Here is a 21616-nt window from a genome sequence, read left to right as displayed (position 1 = left end):
GTATATATATATATATATATATATATGTATATATATATATATATATATATATATATATATATATATGTATATATATATATATATATATATGTAGTATATATAATAAATATAATATATATAATATATACATATAGTATATATAATAAATATAATATATATACGTATATATATATATAGTATATATAATAAATATAATATATATATATATATATATATATATATATATATATATATATATATATATATATATATATATATAGTATATATAATAAATATAATATATATATATAATATATATAATAAATATTATATATATATAATATTTATTATATATATTATATATATATTATATTTATTATATATACTATATATATATATATATATATATATATATATATATATATATATATATATATATATATATATATATATATATATATAATATATATATATTTGTATTATTTTATACTACTTATATTTATTATTTATTTACTACTTATATAAACTTATTTAAAAAAAAGCTATATATACTTCTCTAGTAATTTGACAATGATTTGGTATTTTAGTAAAGAATAAAAAAATTGATTAGCTTTAGTTCGATAGAATGCCAATACAGGCACCTCAATGGACAGACTTCAAGTTGTGTCCTGTATGTCAAAATGAGTTTAAATCCGGACTGAAGCCACCTATAAGTTTAGGTTGTGGTCATAGCATATGCAAATCATGTTTGTTAAGACTATCAAAACAGCAGTGTCCCTTTGATCAAGCAGAAATCAAAAATGATATTACAAAACTTCCTGTAAATTATGCATTACTTAGTTTGTGTGGTGGGACTATTCCAGATTATTTTGAAGTTGAAATTCCTGAATTAATTATAAATCGTAAAGAATTTGATGCAGCTAGAATAGCTATTGAAACCCTAGCTGAATGCTTGCAAAATATTGTCATAACTAGTTCTAATTGTAATTATACAAGTAGTAATGGGATCCTTACAAGGCCCATGCAGCGAAAAATTGTTTCAATTTTACATTGTCAGCTTGCAGAGGTGGAAGGTCAGTCTCGTGCTATGAGAGCTGCACGAAGTATTGGTGAAAGAGCAGTGAAAGAACTAATTTTAATGCATCAAAGCCCACAGACATTATCTACAGCCCTTTGGGCAGCTGTAAGACAAAGAGGATGTCAGTTTTTAGGTCCTGCTATGCAAGAAGCAGTTCTTAGGTAAAAAATAAAGTCTTTGTATTTTTCATTAATTTTTCATACTCTATTATAATTATAATTAATTATGTTATATAAATATATAACATAATTATGTTATGTTATAAATATAATATGAATAGTAATTATTTTTGCTGTTATATATTTAGATTGATACTTTTATCATTAGAGGATGGGATTTCTCTATCAAGAAAAGTTTTAGTTTTGTTTGTAGTTCAGCGTTTAGAGAAACAATTTACACAGGCATCAAAAACAAGTATTGGACATGTTGTGCAGTTGCTTTACAGAGCTTCTTGTTTTAAGGTGGAAATTTTTATTTTTTCTTTGCTCACCGTAACTATATAAGCTGTTTAACTGCAAAAGCAAAATAATTCCTATTAGATTTATATATTTATTTCATTCTTTAAATTGTATTTCACACTATAATAATGACATTGTATTTCACGCTATAATAATGACAGGTAACAAAGAGAGATGGTGATTCATCATTACTACAACTTCATGAAAAGGTGTTTTTATTTTTTTTTATTAAAATTTTCTTGAAATGTCTTTTTAGCTTTAATTGAAAACACTTATCGTTAATTAATTGTTTTTTATATTCAGTATCGAACATATTCAGCACTTAGAAAAGAACACGATGCACAAATTGTGCAAATTGCTATGGAAGCTGGACTTCATATATCACCAGAGCAATGGTCAGCTCTTTTATATGGCGATGATGATCATAAATCACATATGCAGTCAATCATTGACAAGGTGTGTGATAAACAGATAACCTTTTTTTTTTTTAAAAAAAAAAGTATTTTAATAAAAAAGATATACTTTATTTATAATTATAGCTTCAAACTCCTGCTTCATTTTCATCAAGTATACAAGAACTTATTATTGCGTTACAACGGACTGATGATCCGCATAACTTACAAGACCTACAAATTCACCTTGAGAAGTTAGCCAGCATTGATCCTAATCCTGAAGCTGAACCACCATTATGGAAAGATATAGAAGAATGCATGACATCTCTTCTTGTTGTTGTGTCAGGATTAAGAATTTTTGCTAAAGTATGTTCTTTTAATTAATAATAATTTGTTAATAAGTATTATAAATTTTTACAATTATTAGTTATTTTTTAACCATTTCATAGATCACATGTTTTGTATTATAGGATTATGCTAGTAAAAATAAAGGAAATATAGAAGGGACTCAAGTAAGTAAAATCAAATTAAATAACTTATCTGGATTTTTATTTTTTTTAAGTTAATTAAAATTTAGTTTGATTTTGTGTGTAGATGATCAATACAAAATACCGCACAAGTATGTGTAGAGATATTATTCAAAAAAATGCATGTCCGCGTGGAGCTAATTGTAATTTTGCTCACTCAGAAGAGGAACTTGAAAGGTAGGAAATTTAAAAAAAAATGTATATAAGAAAATTTTTGAGCTTAGTACAAAGTTATACTTTTGTTTGTTGTAAATAGAGTTGCAAAAAAAACACATTTTTTTCCTCATGCACTTTTTTTGTGGACAAAAATGCATATTTGTTGAAATAAGATTGAATATTAGCCTGCAGTCCTAAAATCCTTATCACCATTACACACAATCACTCCAGGTTTAAAAATTTGTTGTTTCTCTAACCTAAAAGTCCTATTGTTTTCCCTTAGAGTAGTCAATAAGTTTCTTTACATTTTTGGAGCTTCTGCATGCCAAAAATCAGGAAGAGATAACTATTTTGTGACTTTCAAATCCAGAGTTCTTTTCAGAACTTCGCATCCCTGCTGCAGACTCTGATCAAGTTTAATTACTAGGAATATTTGCTACACTCCAGTTATCAGTTTGATTTAGCATCTGCAGGAGAGCTGTCTTTGTCTTTAGACCAATTTTTTTTTTGCATTATCTTTTATTATTTTTTTTACATATAGGCATTTTTTTAATTGTATTTATTATCTACTATTCAATGTTATTAATCATTATATTACTCCTGAATTAATTTTTAATAATATTTCAAGTAGAGTTTTTTAATTAATTTTTTTGTAGCCTTATCAAGTAATAGTTTTTTGTGATATTTTTGTATTTAAAAATGGTAATAAAATAAAGATAAATTAGAGAATGTCTGACATCATTTGTGACATCCTTAAATTCACAGAGTTTGTTTTAAAATGGCTTTTAGTAATTGGAGGTTGATTTTAACTCTGACTTTATTTTATCAAACATTACCCCAGGAATGGGGGTATGTTTGATCAAATAAGGTCAGAGTCAAGTTTATAGCCGAGGCTGATTAATGTGATAAATTGTAATTTTTTGGAATAATTATTATAATCATTAATCATAAATATTGCTTCAACACCTATTTCTCCACACTCTGTTTCTTCAATACTCTAAACCATTTTTAACAATTTTTATACCTGTGCTGATTCTTCTTCTTCTTCTTATTATTATTATCATTATTATAATTATTATTATTATTATTATTATTATTATTATTATTATTATTATTATTAATACTATTTTTATTATTATTATTATCCTTATTGAGTTTTTAATATATAATACCCAAAATATCTAAAAAAAACTTATACCTAATTTTCTTTATGGTTATGCTCTACATTTACAAACCACCTTGACCTAATTTAATTTCTCTTTTGCCCCACCTAATCTCTCCATATATTCTAAATAATAAAAACATGCTAACACATCTTATTACTTTAATCACAATTTTTCCTTTCATTACTCATAATTTGAGCAGCCGTTAGAATTCTGGCTCAGAACCCAGAAGTCCTGGGTTTGAACCCAGAAGTCCTGGGTTTGGCTCCAGCTCAATAAGCGACATTGGTAAGGAAGGAGGCGTGAACTTCTAGTTAAATGCTCTCCTGCGGTGCTCCGTGATAAGACCGTAAGGACTTCTGGGAGCCCCTAAAAAATGTAAAAAAAAAAAAAAATTAATAAAAATAATCCCAAAATTGTCTTGTTCAACAAGAATTTTTAAGGGTTATAGTTATGAAAACATTTTTAGTTTTATCTGAACTTTTCTAAAAAAATTTAAGATATCGAAAACGCAGAAATGTTCCAGCTGGACGTGTTTCTACTGGAGTAAATGGATATCACCAGGGTTCTAGAGCTAATTCAAACAGCTCACCAGATTCTTGTGAAAATGATCTTGAAGACGAGTTTGATGAGATTAATTTAAATCAAAGTTCTCCAAATTTATCAAAATCTCAGCAAGGTAAAGTTTTTTTTTTTTAATATATTTTAATGGTATTAATAGTTTTTCATTGCTAAGTAAATCTTTTGATTTTTGTTTCAATTCAGTTCAATATAGAGCACAAGTAACTAGTATTGATGCATCAAATGGGTCACCATTTAGTCCAATTTGTTCAATTTCAAAGATTGATGAAGGTAGCTTTATTTTTATTATTATTATTTTTAAGTAACACTTTTTTGATAATTGTTTAACCAAAACATTTCTTATTGTTGCTACCTTAAGGTAAAAATTTGACTAAATCTTTTTTTGCCAAAAACCATCAAAAAAATACTTGTTATGTAAGTTCATTGATTCACAATGTATATTTATGTTTGGTAATTATGTAAAGAATATTATAATAAATAATAAATTTTTTCTTTATAAATTTAAACTTAATTATTTAAATTGTTAGAAACTGTTTTTCCAAAGAAAAAACAGTTTGTAGAAATTGTTGTTTCCAACGGTGTTTGGCTCAAATGCGCTAATTGTATTCTGAAGCAAACCTGTGTACCAGGGCTTATTAAAAAGAAATTATATGCTTCTTTTTTTTTTTGGGAGGGGGGGGGAGGGGTGAAAGGGTGGTTGTAAAGCCTTATTTAAATGTGCAACTTTTACACACCTAAAAACTTACTTTGTGTGTACCACACCTAAAAACTTTTGCATGTAGGATTTTTAAACTACATTTTAAAAACAGTATCAATAAGTTGTCAAATAAAATTAAAAAATAAAATTATGTAAATAATTTACAACAAAATTCATGCTAGTTAAATAACAAACACATTTAATAAAATTTTTTAAAGATTTCCTTGTTTCTTTGTTTCCAAAAGTTGAGCTACTTATATACTTTAAAATAAAATACAACAACAATTAAATCAGGCAAAGAATGGTTTCAAAAGACAGTAGTAGTAATTAAATTATTTCATTGAAGTGAAAAAAGTTAATTACTATTTTCAATTCACTGGTAGTCAAATCACTGAATCAATATATACTATTTAAAACATATTTAACTAAAATTTAAATCACATGGGTTTTTTATTTTATTATATATAATAATGTAAAGCGATTTATATTTTAAGTGAAATAAAATTTTATATTTGTTTTTTAAATTAAAAGTTTTTTGTTACATCAAATATAACATCATGGTAAAAATATCCTACAAAGAAGCAAAACTACTCCACTGCTTAATGTCTATTGTGTGCATTTTTTAACTTTTCCAACTATACTTTTTTTGAACAATGTCGCTATTTAAATTTCTCTGAGGTCTGAGTCTATAAAAACATTTTCTAATTTAAACTGAGTGTTGTAGAGTCTAAGCTTTTATACCAGATGTAATATTATATAGTATATTTTTTTAAAACAATTTGCATAATTCACTGTTTAACTAAACAAGTTCTTTCAAAAAAATTTTATCAAAATTATTTTATACGAAATTAAGTAAAGAACTTATGGTTTTCTCCCTCTTCTCAATTCTTGAGACAAATGTAATATTTTACTCTTGTTAAAAACCTTAAGAACATTGTGTGTTTTTATATGGGCTTGGAGTGATCACTCTTGCTTTATTATAAACTTTGGTGTAAACTATATAGTGTATACCATGTACACCAGCTGGTATAGTGTACACCAAGGCTTCACCATACACAGATCATAAGTCTTGATTCATAAATATTGGGCTTTGTCTTTGATGTTGACTCCAATATCAATACATTGTTTTTCTTTGTTTGTATTGGTTACTGGTTTGAAAATTGACTAATAAAGTTTGATTTTTGATTTTTATAAAATTATCTGTTAAACTTATTTAGGAAGAGATTTAGTAAATATGTCAGCATCTTTTGAATCTCAACCAGTCTCTATTCGATCAAGTCCTTCTTTATACCATTCAGTTGCTTACGTCAGCCAACAACAGCCACAACAGCAACATTTTTATGATGTGAGAGAACATCAGATACATCCAACAATTTACTTACAAAATAATCAAACTTCATTTTTGTCCAATCCTACTATGTTTCAGCAACAGACTGCAATTCCACAAATCCAAGCTTGCAATCCTATTTATCAGTATCAACAAGATTACATGCAGTATCCGGGTATGTTTGGTCAACCTTTTGCTGCTCATAATTTTACAACAAGGACTGCACTAGCAAGAGGAGGAGTTTCTGGAAGCTCTAGCACTTTATTAAATACTGATTCTGAATTAAGTGTGAGTTGTGTTTTAAATTGTTTATAAATACTAACACAAAGTTTTTGATTTATACAATTGGTATACAGTGTTAATTTTATTTTAGTTAAATATTTCATCATTGAAAGATTCCAAAGAAGAATGGAAACTTGGCGGGAAATCTCGAATAGATTCATTTATTGATTCTGGCAGAGGTTCCTCTTTGGGTTACTCTTCTGACACATGTTCTCCTCGATCAAGTGGATCAAGCAGTATGTCACAAACATCACCACAATCAAATGAAAAAATATGGGGGGATTCTTTGATATGGGCTGCTCCATCAATTGATTCAATAAAAAAATCTGTATGAATACAAGTTTTTTCACAAAACATTATTTAATGGTTAAAATTAAAAAGTTAATGGTATGCTTTAAAAAAGTGACTAAAGTTTTAAGATTGTTTTAGAACACATCATGGTCATGGAAAGAATTAAAAGATTGCAGGTGAAAAATATTTGATTTTTTTTATAAAGACAATTAGAATTTTTTGTAGTAAAACTGACTTTAATTATAATCACATGAAAATGTTTCATATGATCTTCATTAAAGTCAGTTTTACTACATGATAATCATATAAAAATGTTGCATAATTTTTTTCCTACTGTATTATAATAACTTTATTTAATTAGGCCTTATTTCCTATTTAAAATTATTTGTTAAATCTAATTATATTGGTATATGTTAGAGTTGAAAAAAACTCTATGTGGGGTCAGAGCTTGGGTCTCAGTCACTTAACTTACTTGGAGGTCTTTCTAGTAGGAAAGGTTAAGCCTTGGCTACCCTTGCCTTGTTCTGATTATTGAAACAAATAACTTCACAAATGAGCTCAAGGGATTTTATTTTGTTATCGTTGTAAGAATAAATAAAAGTGCAAGGTAGATCAGTGTTTGTTTTCTCTTTATTTTCTTTATCTTAAGAAGAACTTGTCTATATCTATATGAGTTGAATGAGCTATTTCCAAGTTCTTACAAGTATTGAGTCTCTTTTAGCTCATACCAAATCCAAATCTTTTTGTAAGCATCACAAACTTATTTTAGCAAAATTCTCTGAATATGATAGAGCCTTGTTAACTATTGTGATAACAGACTTTGATACCTTTATTTCCATTTCCATTTTGGTGTTGGTTAGTTACAAAAAATGTTTTTTTTTTAAACTTTTGTTTAATTCTTTATAAACTTTAGTGAAATGTATATGTAAAGAGTATATTCTTAAAGCAACATTTCTAAATCATGTCAATTATTGGTTTATTTAAATTTGATACTTTCCTAAAAAAAAAAAAAAAAAAAAAAAATATATATATATATATATATATATATAGACAATTTCACGGCAGAAAATAAAAAAGTAGTCCAATTTTATTTTATTTTTCGTCAACTTTTAGCAAATGAATATTGATGTAGACACATGAAAGTTTATTTAAAATGTACCTTTAGTACTAAAATTAATTAATTTAAGTCATTTTTATGCCTCCGAAAGTTAAGGTTTATCATTGTAAAATGTTATTTTAACCATGAATTATTTTATTAATTGGAATTAATTTAGCCTGAAAATGGAAACGTAAGTTAACAAAAACATGATGAAGTTTTATTTTTTCCAAAATTTAGTTTAAAAGCTTAAGTTTCTTAATAATATATGCGAAAGAATATATAATAAGTTTTGAATAACAATGCTTAGTTAAAGTACATTTTTGTTTTAAATTTGTGTAACTTAAGTTAAAACTACATGCATTTACTCAAGTTCTGGCACTTTTTCGTTAACAAAACGAATTACGTCAGTAAGTATTTCTTATTTTGTCCTGTTGGTTTGACAAGGTTCTAACTGAAACTTTTTACATTAAGAGAATTTAGAACAATAATCTTTTATTATTTTTTGTATGTTAATTAAAATTATTTATATTGTTTTTTTCTATTTGTTTATGTATTATTATTTTGGTTAACATATAAATATACATAAATAAAAGTAAGAATTAAATAAATATTTTTAGAATTTTAGACATCGAAAAAAGATAAAAAAAGATTTATTTGCTACTCTCCTAATATAAAAAAGTCAGTTAGAACCTTAATTATATAAGGAGAATAGTAATATATATATATATATATATATATATATATATATATATATATATATATATATATATATATATATATATATATATATATATATATATATATAAGCTTAAGCAGCCATTGGTTAAATAATTGGCCTCAGAATCAGGTGTGAGGCTCCAAGGCTACTCTAGCCAAATAAGTCATATCAGTAAGGAAGGTTTTTTGAACTTCCTTGTTAGATGGTTTTCCACAATTCTGTGTAAATGTTTTCTAATAAATTAACAATGCTATCAAGTTGGGGTACAGAGTGGAATGCTGTCAAAACAAAAGTAAAAGTTGTCTTAATAGAAATTAAGGGGTAAACAGATTCTATCTGTTTACCAGCCTCGCACCCCTTCATCAATTAGGATGGTACAGATGTACTTTTAATACATTGTTTCCAGTTTAGGATGTTGAATGTTGGATCTTCTTGACTCAATGCATGGGTTTTGCTTGTGTCTCTGTTTTTATGACTAGGCAACTCATTCTATTATCTCCTAATGAGGGTACAGCTCTAAATCTCAGTTTTATGGTTCTGAGGCCAGCTGGTAGTCAGGTTTCCCTAACCCTGTGGTAGCTCTCAGAGAGGCTGATTCCATCAACAGCTGAAAAATATCAAAGTATTAATAGTGCCATGTTGTACAGGGATAGTGTCCCTGTTTGTACTTTTGGTGTGCATTTCCAAGACCACATTTGGAGCCCTTTGTTACGGCTTAGGGTTTATTAATAGTAATGTGGCAATTGCTTGAGCTATTAAATAGTGTTCTGAGTACTATCTATACTTTGAGCCAAGTTCTTCAACAATTTTAAAAATAAATAAAGTACTAAAAACTACAAAACACAAAAAACCATCATCATCATGTTCTCTAAATCATTCACTAATATTTGTGGTCTTCGAAGTAACTTTTTCTGTTGAGTCTTATCTTTTGCAAAGTTCACCAGACCTATTTGCTCTTTGTGAGACTAATTTGAGTTCAGCTGTCTCATCTTGCGATCTTAGTGTTGATGGTTATCTTCCTTTAATTCGTAAAGACTCCAATAGTCACAGACTATTCTTTAATGTGCTTTTGTTTAGCACCACTTCATTTTATCACCTTTCTCTTTGTTCTATATTGCTCTCCTTCATCTTAAGACTGCACTCTTTTTGATGTTATTTCTGATCATATTGACCATGCCCTCTCTCTTTATCCATCAGCTAATATAGTTGTTGTCGGTGACTTTAATGCTCACCAAACTGAATGGCTTGGCTCTAGTGGCAGTGATTCTGCAGGCATTAAAGCCCACAACTTTTGCCTTTCTTAATCCCTAACTCAAATAGTCAACTTTTCAACTCGCTTTCCAGACAACCCGAATCATTTACCTTCTCTACTCAACTTGTGTCTTGTTTCTGATCCTAGTCAGTGCTCAGTTTTTCCACATTCACCCTTAGGTGCTTCTGATCACAGTTTGATCTCTCTAAAACTAATATCTCATTCTTCTTCATCACCTGAATCACCCTATCATCCTACCTCCTACAACTACCTTAAAGCTGACTGGGATTCTTTCTGTGATTTTCTTCGTGATAGCCCTTGGGTAGAAATCTTTTGTCTTCCTGTCGACAAATGTGCTTCTTACATAACTTCGTGGATTCAGGCTGGCATGGAATCTTTTGTTCCCTCTCGACAATTTCAGGTCAAGCCTCACTCTCCTCCATGGTTTTCATCGCACTTTGTTGCTGCAATTGCCAATCGAAATCGTTACTTCCATATCTATCAGCAAAATAATTCTCCAGAAAATAGATGTTTTTTATTACTGCAAGAAAGCATTTAAAAAAAAATTTGTCTAACGCCAAAGCCCTCTATTCTTAGGTCATAAAACTCGTATTTCATCTCAAAAATTAGGCTCTCGTGACTGGAGAATCTTTAATAGTATTAATAATAAGGGCAAATCTTTAATTCCACTTCTCTTGTATGGTTCAGACTTTGTCACCTCACCTAAAGACAAAGCTGAATTGTTTGCTAAAAACTTTTCATCAATATCATCTCTTGATTCCATTTGTTGCGTTCTACCTGATATTGGCAACAAACAGGTTGATCGATTGCTTGACATTCGTATCACTCCAGCTTCTGTATCTAAAGTGATTTCCTGCCTAGACTACAGCTTGTGGCCCAGACAACATACCTGGTATTGTCTTGCAGAAGTGTTCTCCAGAGCTGTTGTCTATACTCTCAAAACTATTCAACAAGTGCTTATCAGAGTCTTATTTTCCAGCCTGCTGGAAAGCGGCATCTGTTATCACTATCTTCAAAAATTCTGGAGAGTGATCTGATTCGTCTAACTACCGTCCCATTAATCTTCTTCCTATCATAAGCAAGATTTTTGAATCTTAATTAACAAACACTTAACTTCTCATCTAAAATCTAATAACTTACTTTCTGACCATCAATATGGATTTCTATCTTCTTGTTCTACAGCTGATTTGCTAACAGTAATAACCGATAGGTTTTATCGTGCATTAGATAAAGGTGGAAAGATTAAGGCCATTGCTCTTGACATTTCAAAAGTTTTTGATAAAGTTTGGCATGCTGGTCTTCTCCATAAGCTTTCTTATGGTGTATCTGGCAACATCTTTAAGATCATTGAATCCTTCCTTTCTAATCGTAGTATAAAAGTTGTCCCTGATGGACAGCACTTTTCTTCATATTCTGTATCTTCAGAGGGTTCCTTAAGGTTCTATCCTTGGCCCTAGACATTATTTAATTTACATTAACGACTTGTATGGAACACTGTTGCCTTATCTGGGGCAGATCTTCTAATGATGCGATTCTCTTTAAGACAAGGTGAAAAAACGCATTGTAAACATAGTTAGACCTGCTCTTGCAGCCAACCTCCAACCATTATTACATCGCCGTAATGTTTTTTCTCTTTCTCTTTTGTACAAATACTATAATGGGCACTGCTCTAAAGAGCTAGGGTCTCTTGTGCCATCTACTAAAATTCATTCTCGTGTTACTCGTCATTCAATTAAGTCTCATCTTTTTTCTGTGACTGTTCCTAAGTGCTCCAAAAACTCTTAATCGTCTAGTTTTTTTCCTCGAACATTAGTTACTTGGAATTCGCTTCCTTCATCTGGCTTTCCTGATTCATATAATTTGCAATCCTTTAAGTCATCTGTCAATCGTTATCTTGCTCTACAATCTTCATCTTTTCTCTTCCAGTATCTTCCAACTTTAATTAGTGGTTGCATGCAGTCTTTTTAAAGCGACAATGCTTTTAAAAAAAAAAGGAATTTATTTTTATTAATAAGTGAAATTTTTCCATGAATTATTCAGGTAAAATGATTAATGTTTAAATACAAAATAATATTTTTATTTCTTTTTAACATAAACTTTGTCTGTTGTCAACTGTTGTTTTTGTTTTAATATTTTTTGCATATTTGATAATTCAATTAAATTATATTTAGGGGCTCAGATAGCGAAGATAGAAATCTATCAAGCGAATCTCTTGGCAAAAAATATGATGTATGTATTTTTATTATTTTATGAAAGTAAATATATAAATAATATATATAAATTTATATAATAAATATAAAAACACAGTAGTATTGTTATAGCACTTGGTTTGTAAGCAAGAAGTTCTTAGTTTTATACCCTGTTCCAGGTAGTTAGCAACTCTTTCTCCACTTAGCGGCTTTTTAGTGTCAGTGATTTTGTTTGTCAAGAATCATGTTTTGGAGTTTAGAGAGAGTTGTAACAACAATTAAAAAATATGTTCATGAGTAGCGTCCTTGACTTTACTGGAACCTTCAGTCTTGGGGAAATAAATACAGTAAAAAAGACAGCATTGCACAAAGAGCAAATATTTGGGCAGGTTAGGCTCTATAGCCATGGTGATGGCAACTTAAGTTTTAGAACTTGGTTTCTCTTAAGTTACAGTTAAGCTATTTTTTAGTAAAGCAAATTAGTTAATAGTTTTTTATAAAATTTCTTTTTTGGTTTTGTATTTAATGCTTTCATTTGATTAGTTGTTTTTTAATCTAATTATTGTAATTTAGCTAGTATGAATAGGTCATACTAATAACACTAGCTTAAAAAGAATTTTAATCATGTTGATCGTAATACTTTTTGTTCTAATAAAGGATCTATTAAATTATTATTTTTTCTTTTTCTTTTGAATAATATAAAATTTATTAGAACAATTATACATGTTCTTTAGAACACACTGTTAGGCATACATGTTCTATAGAACACACTGTTAGTTATACATGTTCTTTAAAACACACTGTTAGTTAGTAAACACACTTTAGAACACACTGTTAGTAAATACGCTTTAGAACACACTGTTAGTTAGTAAACACACTTTAGAACACACTGTTAGTTAGTAAACACACTTTAGAACACATTGTTAGTTAGTAAACACACTTTAGAGCACACTGTTAGTTAGTAAACACACTTTAGAACACACTGTTAGTAAAAGTAATAAAACAATCTACATAATAAACAAACTTATATAACATATAACAGATTTTGTTTAAATCAAAAAAAGTTTATTGAAATAAGATGATTAGATTTCATGCTTAGGTTTTTACAGCTTCTTATATCAGGTTATTTCCAGATATTAACAACTTGTTGAGAAAATATGTTTGTGAGTATTGAGTTGGCATCGTTGCTTGCTTAACTTATAAAAATGATCACACATATAGTTATTATTGCCAATTTCAAAAAACAATCTTGTATTTGTGCAAACTAAATTATGCATGGTTTTAAAACGTTTAGCAAAATCAGGTTTTATACCTCTGAGCTCATGAGAATTCAAATTTCAATGATTTCAATAAAAAATCAAGGATTTATTAAATTAATTTTTCATTACTTTTTAAATCAATTTTTCATTACTTTTAAACAAGTTGACACCCTAAAGTAAAAGTTGCCTAAGTCATTATTTTACATTTTGAAATAATTTCTTTCTTTATGTCGTATTTTAACAAGTAAACTTGTTAAATATGGCATAATATATGGCGTGTTGTGTTATCATATAATATGTGATAGCAGAACATACGTCAATCCATTTTCCTGCTACAACAAGTCAAATTACAACTTTTTTTGGATTTAAGTATTTTTTTGTTTTTTTAATTATAATTCACCTCCCCAAGGCCCAGAAGGCCACTACAGATGAGGAGGCTACTTGTGATTATAACCCTCTCTCAACTCTATAACTCCGAAACACGAACCTTGATGAACAAGGCCGCTGCGCGGAGAAACAAGTTGAGCGCGGTACTACCAGGGGCGGGGTAAAAATCGTTTGGCATTATGGAGATATTTTCTAAACAATCCAAAAACACATCCTGGAAAATTTTATGAAATTAAAATAGTTTCTTTATGAGCAATTTTAACTTTAAAGTGGTGTTCTTAGACTTTCTGCACAGCATTTACTGTGGCGTTTCCAGCATTGTATTATAAATTCAAGACATAAATAATTCATATATAAAATAAATAAAAAGCAAAAAGACTGACAGTTAAGTGAAGAAAAACAAAATAAAATACTCAAAATCAAAAATAATTTTGTTTCTTAGATGTTATTACTTTAACAAAATGCTTTTGTAATTTCTGGTCCAGATTTTATTAAAAAACACAAATTTAAAATATTGAAAATTTATCTAACGGTTATATTGCATGACTCATGCTACTCTGTTATCAATATTCCGTGGCTCTCCAGTCTGTTCAAATTACATAGTATATTGATTTAAAACTTTCTTTCAAAGATATAAAAACTGTAATTCTGCAGCTCTTTTTTATTATTATTTAAGGAAGATTTATTTTAATTATTTAAGGAAAAATCTCTACCTAAAATAAGTTGCCGAGGCCTGGGTTATAAATAGAATATTTTTAAAATAGAAAATTGTTCTAATTATTTCAGATAAGTTGAATTTACCCAATAAGTTAAGTTCTAATACTGCTAATTAAAAACCTTTCAAATGATGAAGTTATATAAATACAAGATTCCATTTAAAAAAATTGATCTTATTATTTGGTTAGAAATTGTTTTAATTATGTTCAACCATGCGAGGTAATGACAAATTCAAAAATTAATATACATTTTTATTCAATTTTATTTTTACATGTACAAGTAGCAATAAATTAGTTTTTCAATTAACATAAATATGATCATGTCACTCTGTAATAACATTTACACATAAAACTCTTTCTATGCTTTCAGCTTAGAATTTTTGCTACAATATGCTTATGACGTGCTTCCTTTCCAAAAACAGTATGAGAAGCCATGGAAACAAGTTGTACAGATCTCTCAACACTCTGCGAATGTTAAGGGAGATTTGGGAGGTCAATTTTTTCTCCAGACTAACTTTTCTACAATCTCTTTTTCATTAAAATTTTGAGTTGTTGCTGGTTCATCATTTTGAGTTGTTGCTGGTTCATCATTTTGAGTTGTTGCTGTCTTCATCAAAAATATTTATCCATACCATATATAAGCATAAATGTTAATTTCTGGAATTTTATTGATTCTGTTTATAGTATGTCGATCTTTTTTACGATTTCTAATATCAAATAATCTCTGCATTGCTATTGATCTTATATATATTTCTTCTGACTTTAACATTGAGTACAAAATATTCTCAGAAAGTAGGCAAAAAGTATTGAACCATACGTTTGCTAAGCAAATATCTTGCTTAGCAAACTTAAATATCATAAAATATATAATTGAGTGAGCTTTGTGTCACATATTGCTCTTTTTATGGAGGAACCATGTAGGAACATAGACTTGGACATTCTAGGTTACCAAAAAAACTAAATCAGAATCAGGAACTAGTACTCAGACATATAAAGACACCAGCCATATTGCCGATGTTAACCAACCAGAATGATTAAGGGGACCAAATTTTCCAACTTAAATATTAAACACTCATATTTCCAGTGGCAATTCTAAAATTTCTTTTTTTAAAACAATAATTGGAGACGTAATAACACCAAAATTAACAACTAAATGAAGCTCATTATTGATATTTGCCATTTTTCCTTTTAGTACAGCAAAATAGTTAGGTGACATTTGCTCCATCAATTGTTTTAAACAAAGATCTAAAGGGAAGCTCATTCTGATGAAGATTACAGCCTGTAGTATGAAGTTTTCATCCAAGTTTTTTCTCTAACTCCACAACCAATCCTGGTTTATGACCTGTGCTTGTTGAAGTATTGTCTACCAATACTGCTTTTAGAGTGTTTAAAGAATCATACTCTTTAAGAACTTCGTACAGGCACTGAACTTGCTTTTTTCCTGTTGCTCCGACAAGAGGAAAAACTTTGTAAGATACTCCCCACTGTAAAGGTTAGGGAGAACTTCTTTATTCACAGTCAAGTGATGTTCTTACTTTGTTGATCTCTTTAATACAATCTCACCATCTTTTTTTTATTTCTCGTATAACTAAAGTTTCATTATCAATTTTACCATCAACATCCCAGTAAACAAACTCTCTGTTCTCAATGGATTTTAAGTCTGACAATACTTTAACCAACTTCTTTTGTCTGTCTTTTGGATTTGTCGAAAACTAAAGTTGATATAATTGTTGGATCATTAAACAGTCCTGATAGATCGAGCATAAGAGCATTTCCTAATGCAGCTCCAATTGAACTTCCTATATTGTTTCTGATACTCAATAGCAAACTTTGGAAACTTCCAAATATTGTAAATTCCTGATGGATTTCTTTCAGACATAAGTAAATTACCTCACTAGAGCTAGAGATGACAGATTCTGAATCAGATTCTGATAATGCTATTTCTAGAAGTAATTTAGATGTTTCTTGTTGTAATGATTGTTCCACATTTTTATATTCAGTTTTATGTTTCTTTAAAGATTCTTTTCTAGACCATTCAAGATCAACTGAGCCAAGTTGAAATAATCCTTTTGGACCTGATTTCTCTATCTGGTCTTTTAAGTATAACCTTTCTTCTACAGGAATCTAAATATTTGATAATATTGAGCAGTTGCATGTGAAATTCATAGTAATACTGTCATTAAACTTTATTATACTAGTAATAGACTAATGTTCATTTTATTTAAAAATACTTATTTATTTATTAATATAAAATAACATTGTACTTTTTTATTGAGTATCAGAACAATTATCTTGACTGCATTTGATGTTTTTATCATCACAAAGACCAACTTTGAGATCACAGGAGCAGGAACTGATATCGAAATGCCTATCTAATTTTGTAGAAATTTACTTCAGTTAATTAACCTGAGTATGTTTAGAAGTACTCCGACTTTTTTTTCTACACAATAAATGGATATTAATGGTAACCAAGTGTTAACTTTTTTCCGTCTTTTTTTCAGCTTTTAAGTTATTTATTTTTTCAGCTATAAGTTTTACAACTATGCTAAACTTACATGTTTTACGCTTGTTTGAAAACATTATTTTTCGTCCTTCAAAAACTTTATTTTTCCCACATAATTGTAACATTTATTTATTTTGGGTAAATGCGGTAATCTTTAACAATATATTCTTAACAATAACTTGGATAACTATTGTTAAGAAAATAAAAATCTTGAATAATCTGTCTGTTTGCAGGTGGTTCTGTATTTGTAAGAGGGTCAGGACTTCCACCAAACTTGATTTTTGTACAATTTCGTGTTTTATGCTTGTTTGAAAACATTATTTTTCATCCTTCAAAAACTTTCTTTTTTCCACATAATTATAACACTCATTTATTTTGTGTAAATGCGGCAATCTTGTATGAAAATGTTATTGGTAAAGATGGGTTGCAAAATTTCAATGAAATATATCAATATTTAAAATCATTTTAGCTCAACTTAAACTTCATTAAAACAAAAAAGATTTGCCAAGCACATTTTTTTCACCTAGTAATCAAATCTCTTTATTACCAAACCTCTGATTCCAAAATCAACCTGCCCTAACCTACAGTAAAGCTTTACAGAGTTGTCTTGTTGTCCGTGACAGTTGCTGCAATATATGACAGTTAACGCAATCTTATGAAATGCTTTAAGCATTGTTAAAAAAAAAAAAGTTTAAAAAGAGAGTTAAAGATATTTAAAAAAAATCAGTGTTTAAAGTAAAATAACATTAGAATGCAAATATAAAATGGTCACTGAAATTTGTAAATGCAAGCGTTCTGTTTCAATTATCTCCAAGTGTGAAAAAAAAACATGAGCTAATAATTTTTGAATTTTAAAAGAATGCTGATATTGGTAAAAATAAAAGTGTTGACATAAAAAAAGCAAAACAAATTATACAAAGAAGCGGTAGGAAGTTTGCTGAACAGATATGAACTTAAATGCTTAAACTAATAAGATAAATTTCTAACCTGTCATTGTACTTAGTTTTTTATTTTTTCATCTTTTAAATTTTTTCTCTTTATAAAAATAGATACTGGATTTCAAAAACTAAGTTGTAAACAATTTCTAATTTGCAATAAAAAATAGTTTAACTTTTTCTTAATAAGTAACAATTATTTCTAATCTTTTAAATTCTTAATCTAATATTACTTTATTGAGACTGAATTCTACTAATTCAATTCATTTAAGGATTAAGTGCATGTCTGTTTGTTTTATTGATTATTATAATATGCACATTATTTAATTTTTAGATAGATGATAAAAAGTATTCTATGATGAAGGAATGGAGTGGTGACTTGAACAACAATCGCTCAAATCCACAAGGATTGTTGGGATTGTTATCAGGTCCTACAACACCCGCTGTTCGCCCTCCACCTGGTTTTAAATTACTCTCAGATGATTGAAATTTTTATTCTTTGTAAGTAATTTTTTTTTTACATTTTTATCAATGACTCATAATTGTATCTTTGTATTTAAATAATCGATCCAATATGCAATTGATCAATTTTTAATTAATTTAAATTTTCAATAAATTTACCTAATTATCTATCTGCCAAAATGTCTTGACTGAACATTGTATGCTATTAAAAGTTTAGTATTAGTTAAAAAATTTTAGTTGCTATGTTAAAAGATATAAACTTTAAAATAGTAAACTTTTGATATAAGCAAATCAACCTAGTTAAAACACTGATTGGGTCAGGTTTACAGTGAGTAAACCCAAGTTTTTGATATATTTTTTTGAAGTATTTTATCTGAAGTTATTCCAAACAAAAATTTTAACATATACAAAAAGTGAGGCATTACAGAGACAAATTTAAAACAATATTTTATCTTTTTATTTCAGTGAAGTTGGTTGAATGGAAAATCGAAAAGTATGAAATATTTAATATGGCCTGTTTGAGGGTTCACACGTTTTAAAAGTTATTTTTATTATATTTTGCTTCATTTGGGTAGCTGACCATTTTTTTGGTTCAATTATGTACCTCAGGTTTAATATTTTGTAGTAAATATATACATATCATCTTATATCATGTCATATATATAATATTATCTAAGTAGGACGTCATATTATGTCATACTTCAATATAATATCAGATAAAATAAACAATATATGGTTTTACGTCATAAAATAATTTGTTACGTTGCTGAAATTGTTTTGTTTCTTATGTTTTACTGTTTAATAAAAAATAACAACTTAATGTTTAAAAAGGTTTTTTTAGTATTTAAAGGTGTCTTTATTAGGGTATAAATAATGTTTTTTTTTTGTAACCAGTATAAAGTTTTAATTTTTTTTTTATTTTTTAGTTTTTTCTCCCGATGTTTTATTTTTAATTTTTTGTTTCATTTTTATATAACTTTTTTTTTTCTGTGTACAGTTTATTTTTCGAGATAATTATTAGTTACTTAGCAACTTTTATATTGTTTATGACATGATAAACACCATGTGCTAAAACATAATTTCATTGGAAGCAGGGTTTACTTCTTTTTCAGAATTTTAATATGTAGTTGTAATATGTATTGTTGGGTTTTTAACCATTTTTCCGTTTTTTATGGAGATTTTTTAAGTGAAAAATCTGTCAAAAGTTTTTCACTTTTTAGTTTACAAATAGAATTATAAAAAAAGTTTTGTAAAGTTCTTTTTTGCAATATTTTGTTTGCTTTATAAAGAATTTAAAGTCTTTTAAACTTATATCTAAGTGGAAGTTAAGTCTTAGCACGAACTTTATATTTGTGTTTTTTCGTATAATTGTTTTACGTTAGTGAATTTGTCAGAAAAAATTTGCCTTTCTCCATTTTATCTGTAATACGAAATTGTTAATGTTTTCGTAATATCTTATAATCTTAATTTTATAATCTAAACGAGCATTATATGTGATTTTGTGTTTTAATGGAGTTTTGGTCGTGTCTTGTTTACATAAATATATGTTATAAAAAGTTTGTTGTTGTTGTGTGTATCCTTGTCAGTTTTTTAGATTAGGTTACACAACCACGATATAACGATATATATTATTTTTGATCTATGTTTATTTAAAAAACATGAATGTACATTATCACTGCTGGTAAGATTTTTTAACTCCGTTTTGAGCAGTTTGAAAAAGATTTCTGCTTTTGTTTTTGCAAAAATAGAAAAGTTTAAATTTTAGTCATGTTAGTTGTATGTTTTGTCGTCATGTTGTTGTCGTCATCATTGCTGTCGAAATGTGTGTTTTTGCATTATTTTTGCAAATTTGGTTATACAGCGTGCATAGCGAAAAACAACGATATATATCTACATTATTATTACATTGTATGTAAGTCCTAAATTTTGATTTGAATATCGTGATTTTTCCGAAGCTTTCGTAATTTTTTTTTTAATTTTTATGAACACGCAAAATCTAATTACAAAGGTTCGCTGTTTTGATAAATGAAAGTTTGTCTGCATTTTTTTAAAGAGTACGTGTTGCTAAGTTACATAAGTGTTTTAACTTATAGTCTCATTTTAATCCATGTATTATTACGATATATATGCATAACCCACATTGGGTTACGAATATTTTTGTAGAAATCTTATAAACGATAGTTTTGTTATACTGTGGAAAACATGCTACAAAAATCTGTTATCTTTTTTTCTCCCTGTGAATTACCTTTAACATATCCTTATTTTGACATGACAGATTATCTAATAGCGTACAATATCCAGATTTTTATTACTCTCCGAGACTTTTAGACCTTTCAGAGGTGTACATTGTTAAAAAGAAATCTTCAATAGTTAACTCTTAGCTTTTTTTTTCTAGAGGCATAGGAATTTTTTATTGGTTTTCGAAGATATGCCCAAATTGAGTTTTTCCTGTTGTGTAAGGTTTTTTTTAATTAAAATTATACTCTAATGTTGAAGTTGACTGCTTTTTTTGTCATTTGCTCAAAAACCGCGCGAATTAAATTAACTGTGCGATTTAGAATTAGGCATAATTTATTGCGGGATAAAGTTGCAATAACGTGTTTTTAAGACTGCTGTAACACTGCTAATTTATGCTTAATATATATAAATAATATATGCAGTACATTTAGATGTACTGCTAGAATAACGTCATACAGACCCTATAAAACAAGTAAGTTTTTTAAAGTTAAAAAAAATATTTAAAAACTGAATGTAAAATTTTGACAGTAGTAAGTTTCTGTTAGTCATCTGTTTATCATAAATTGAAGCTGTCTTGGCAATTAAGAAATGGCCTTTAATTTTTTTACGTTACGATTAGTAAAATTGATATAAAGCTGAAATCTAAAAACACATACCGAAACATATATGTTAAGTTGCAAAAATTACATTGCAAAAATAGTTACATGTAGAAAAGAAATAGTGAACGCCTGAGTGTTTTTTGAAGTCGATTTATGACTCAAATCTTTACACCCATCTCAAAGCTTGACCATTTTTTTGTTGTTTATCTACCAAACTTGGTTACATATCAGGGAGTATTGTTGAATATTTTGTACTTGGTCTTTAATGTTGTTTGTCAAAAGTAGATAAACTATGTCAAATAAACT

The 21616-nt window shown here is 28.1% G+C and overlaps 1 protein-coding gene across 7 annotated transcripts in view; it reads left to right on the top strand.

The window, feature by feature from the left end:
• Positions 1–20687, top strand: part of LOC100214183 (roquin-1) — a 28123-nt gene extending 7436 nt beyond the window's left edge. For all 7 annotated transcript variants that reach the window (XM_065791708.1, XM_065791710.1, XM_065791713.1 and 4 more), the window contains 15 exons: positions 590–1218; positions 1365–1518; positions 1677–1724; positions 1819–1971; positions 2055–2273; positions 2378–2419; positions 2502–2611; positions 4254–4432; positions 4519–4605; positions 6250–6647; positions 6733–6969; positions 7071–7108; positions 12194–12251; positions 18346–18512; positions 18939–20687. In XM_065791708.1, the coding sequence (XP_065647780.1) occupies positions 605–1218; positions 1365–1518; positions 1677–1724; positions 1819–1971; positions 2055–2273; positions 2378–2419; positions 2502–2611; positions 4254–4432; positions 4519–4605; positions 6250–6647; positions 6733–6969; positions 7071–7108; positions 12194–12251; positions 18346–18498 (2490 nt within the window). In that variant the 5' untranslated portion in view covers positions 590–604 and the 3' untranslated portion in view covers positions 18499–18512; positions 18939–20687. The remainder of the gene's footprint in view (positions 1–589; positions 1219–1364; positions 1519–1676; positions 1725–1818; positions 1972–2054; positions 2274–2377; positions 2420–2501; positions 2612–4253; positions 4433–4518; positions 4606–6249; positions 6648–6732; positions 6970–7070; positions 7109–12193; positions 12252–18345; positions 18513–18938) is intronic.
• The last annotated feature ends 929 nt before the right edge of the window (positions 20688–21616 follow it).

Source organism: Hydra vulgaris, chromosome 02 (assembly GCF_038396675.1).
Source record: "Hydra vulgaris chromosome 02, alternate assembly HydraT2T_AEP".
Classification (NCBI taxonomy): Eukaryota; Metazoa; Cnidaria; class Hydrozoa; order Anthoathecata; family Hydridae; genus Hydra; species Hydra vulgaris.
The sequence above is the reverse complement of the archived record's forward strand: the minus strand, read 5'-3'. Positions and strand labels throughout refer to the sequence as shown.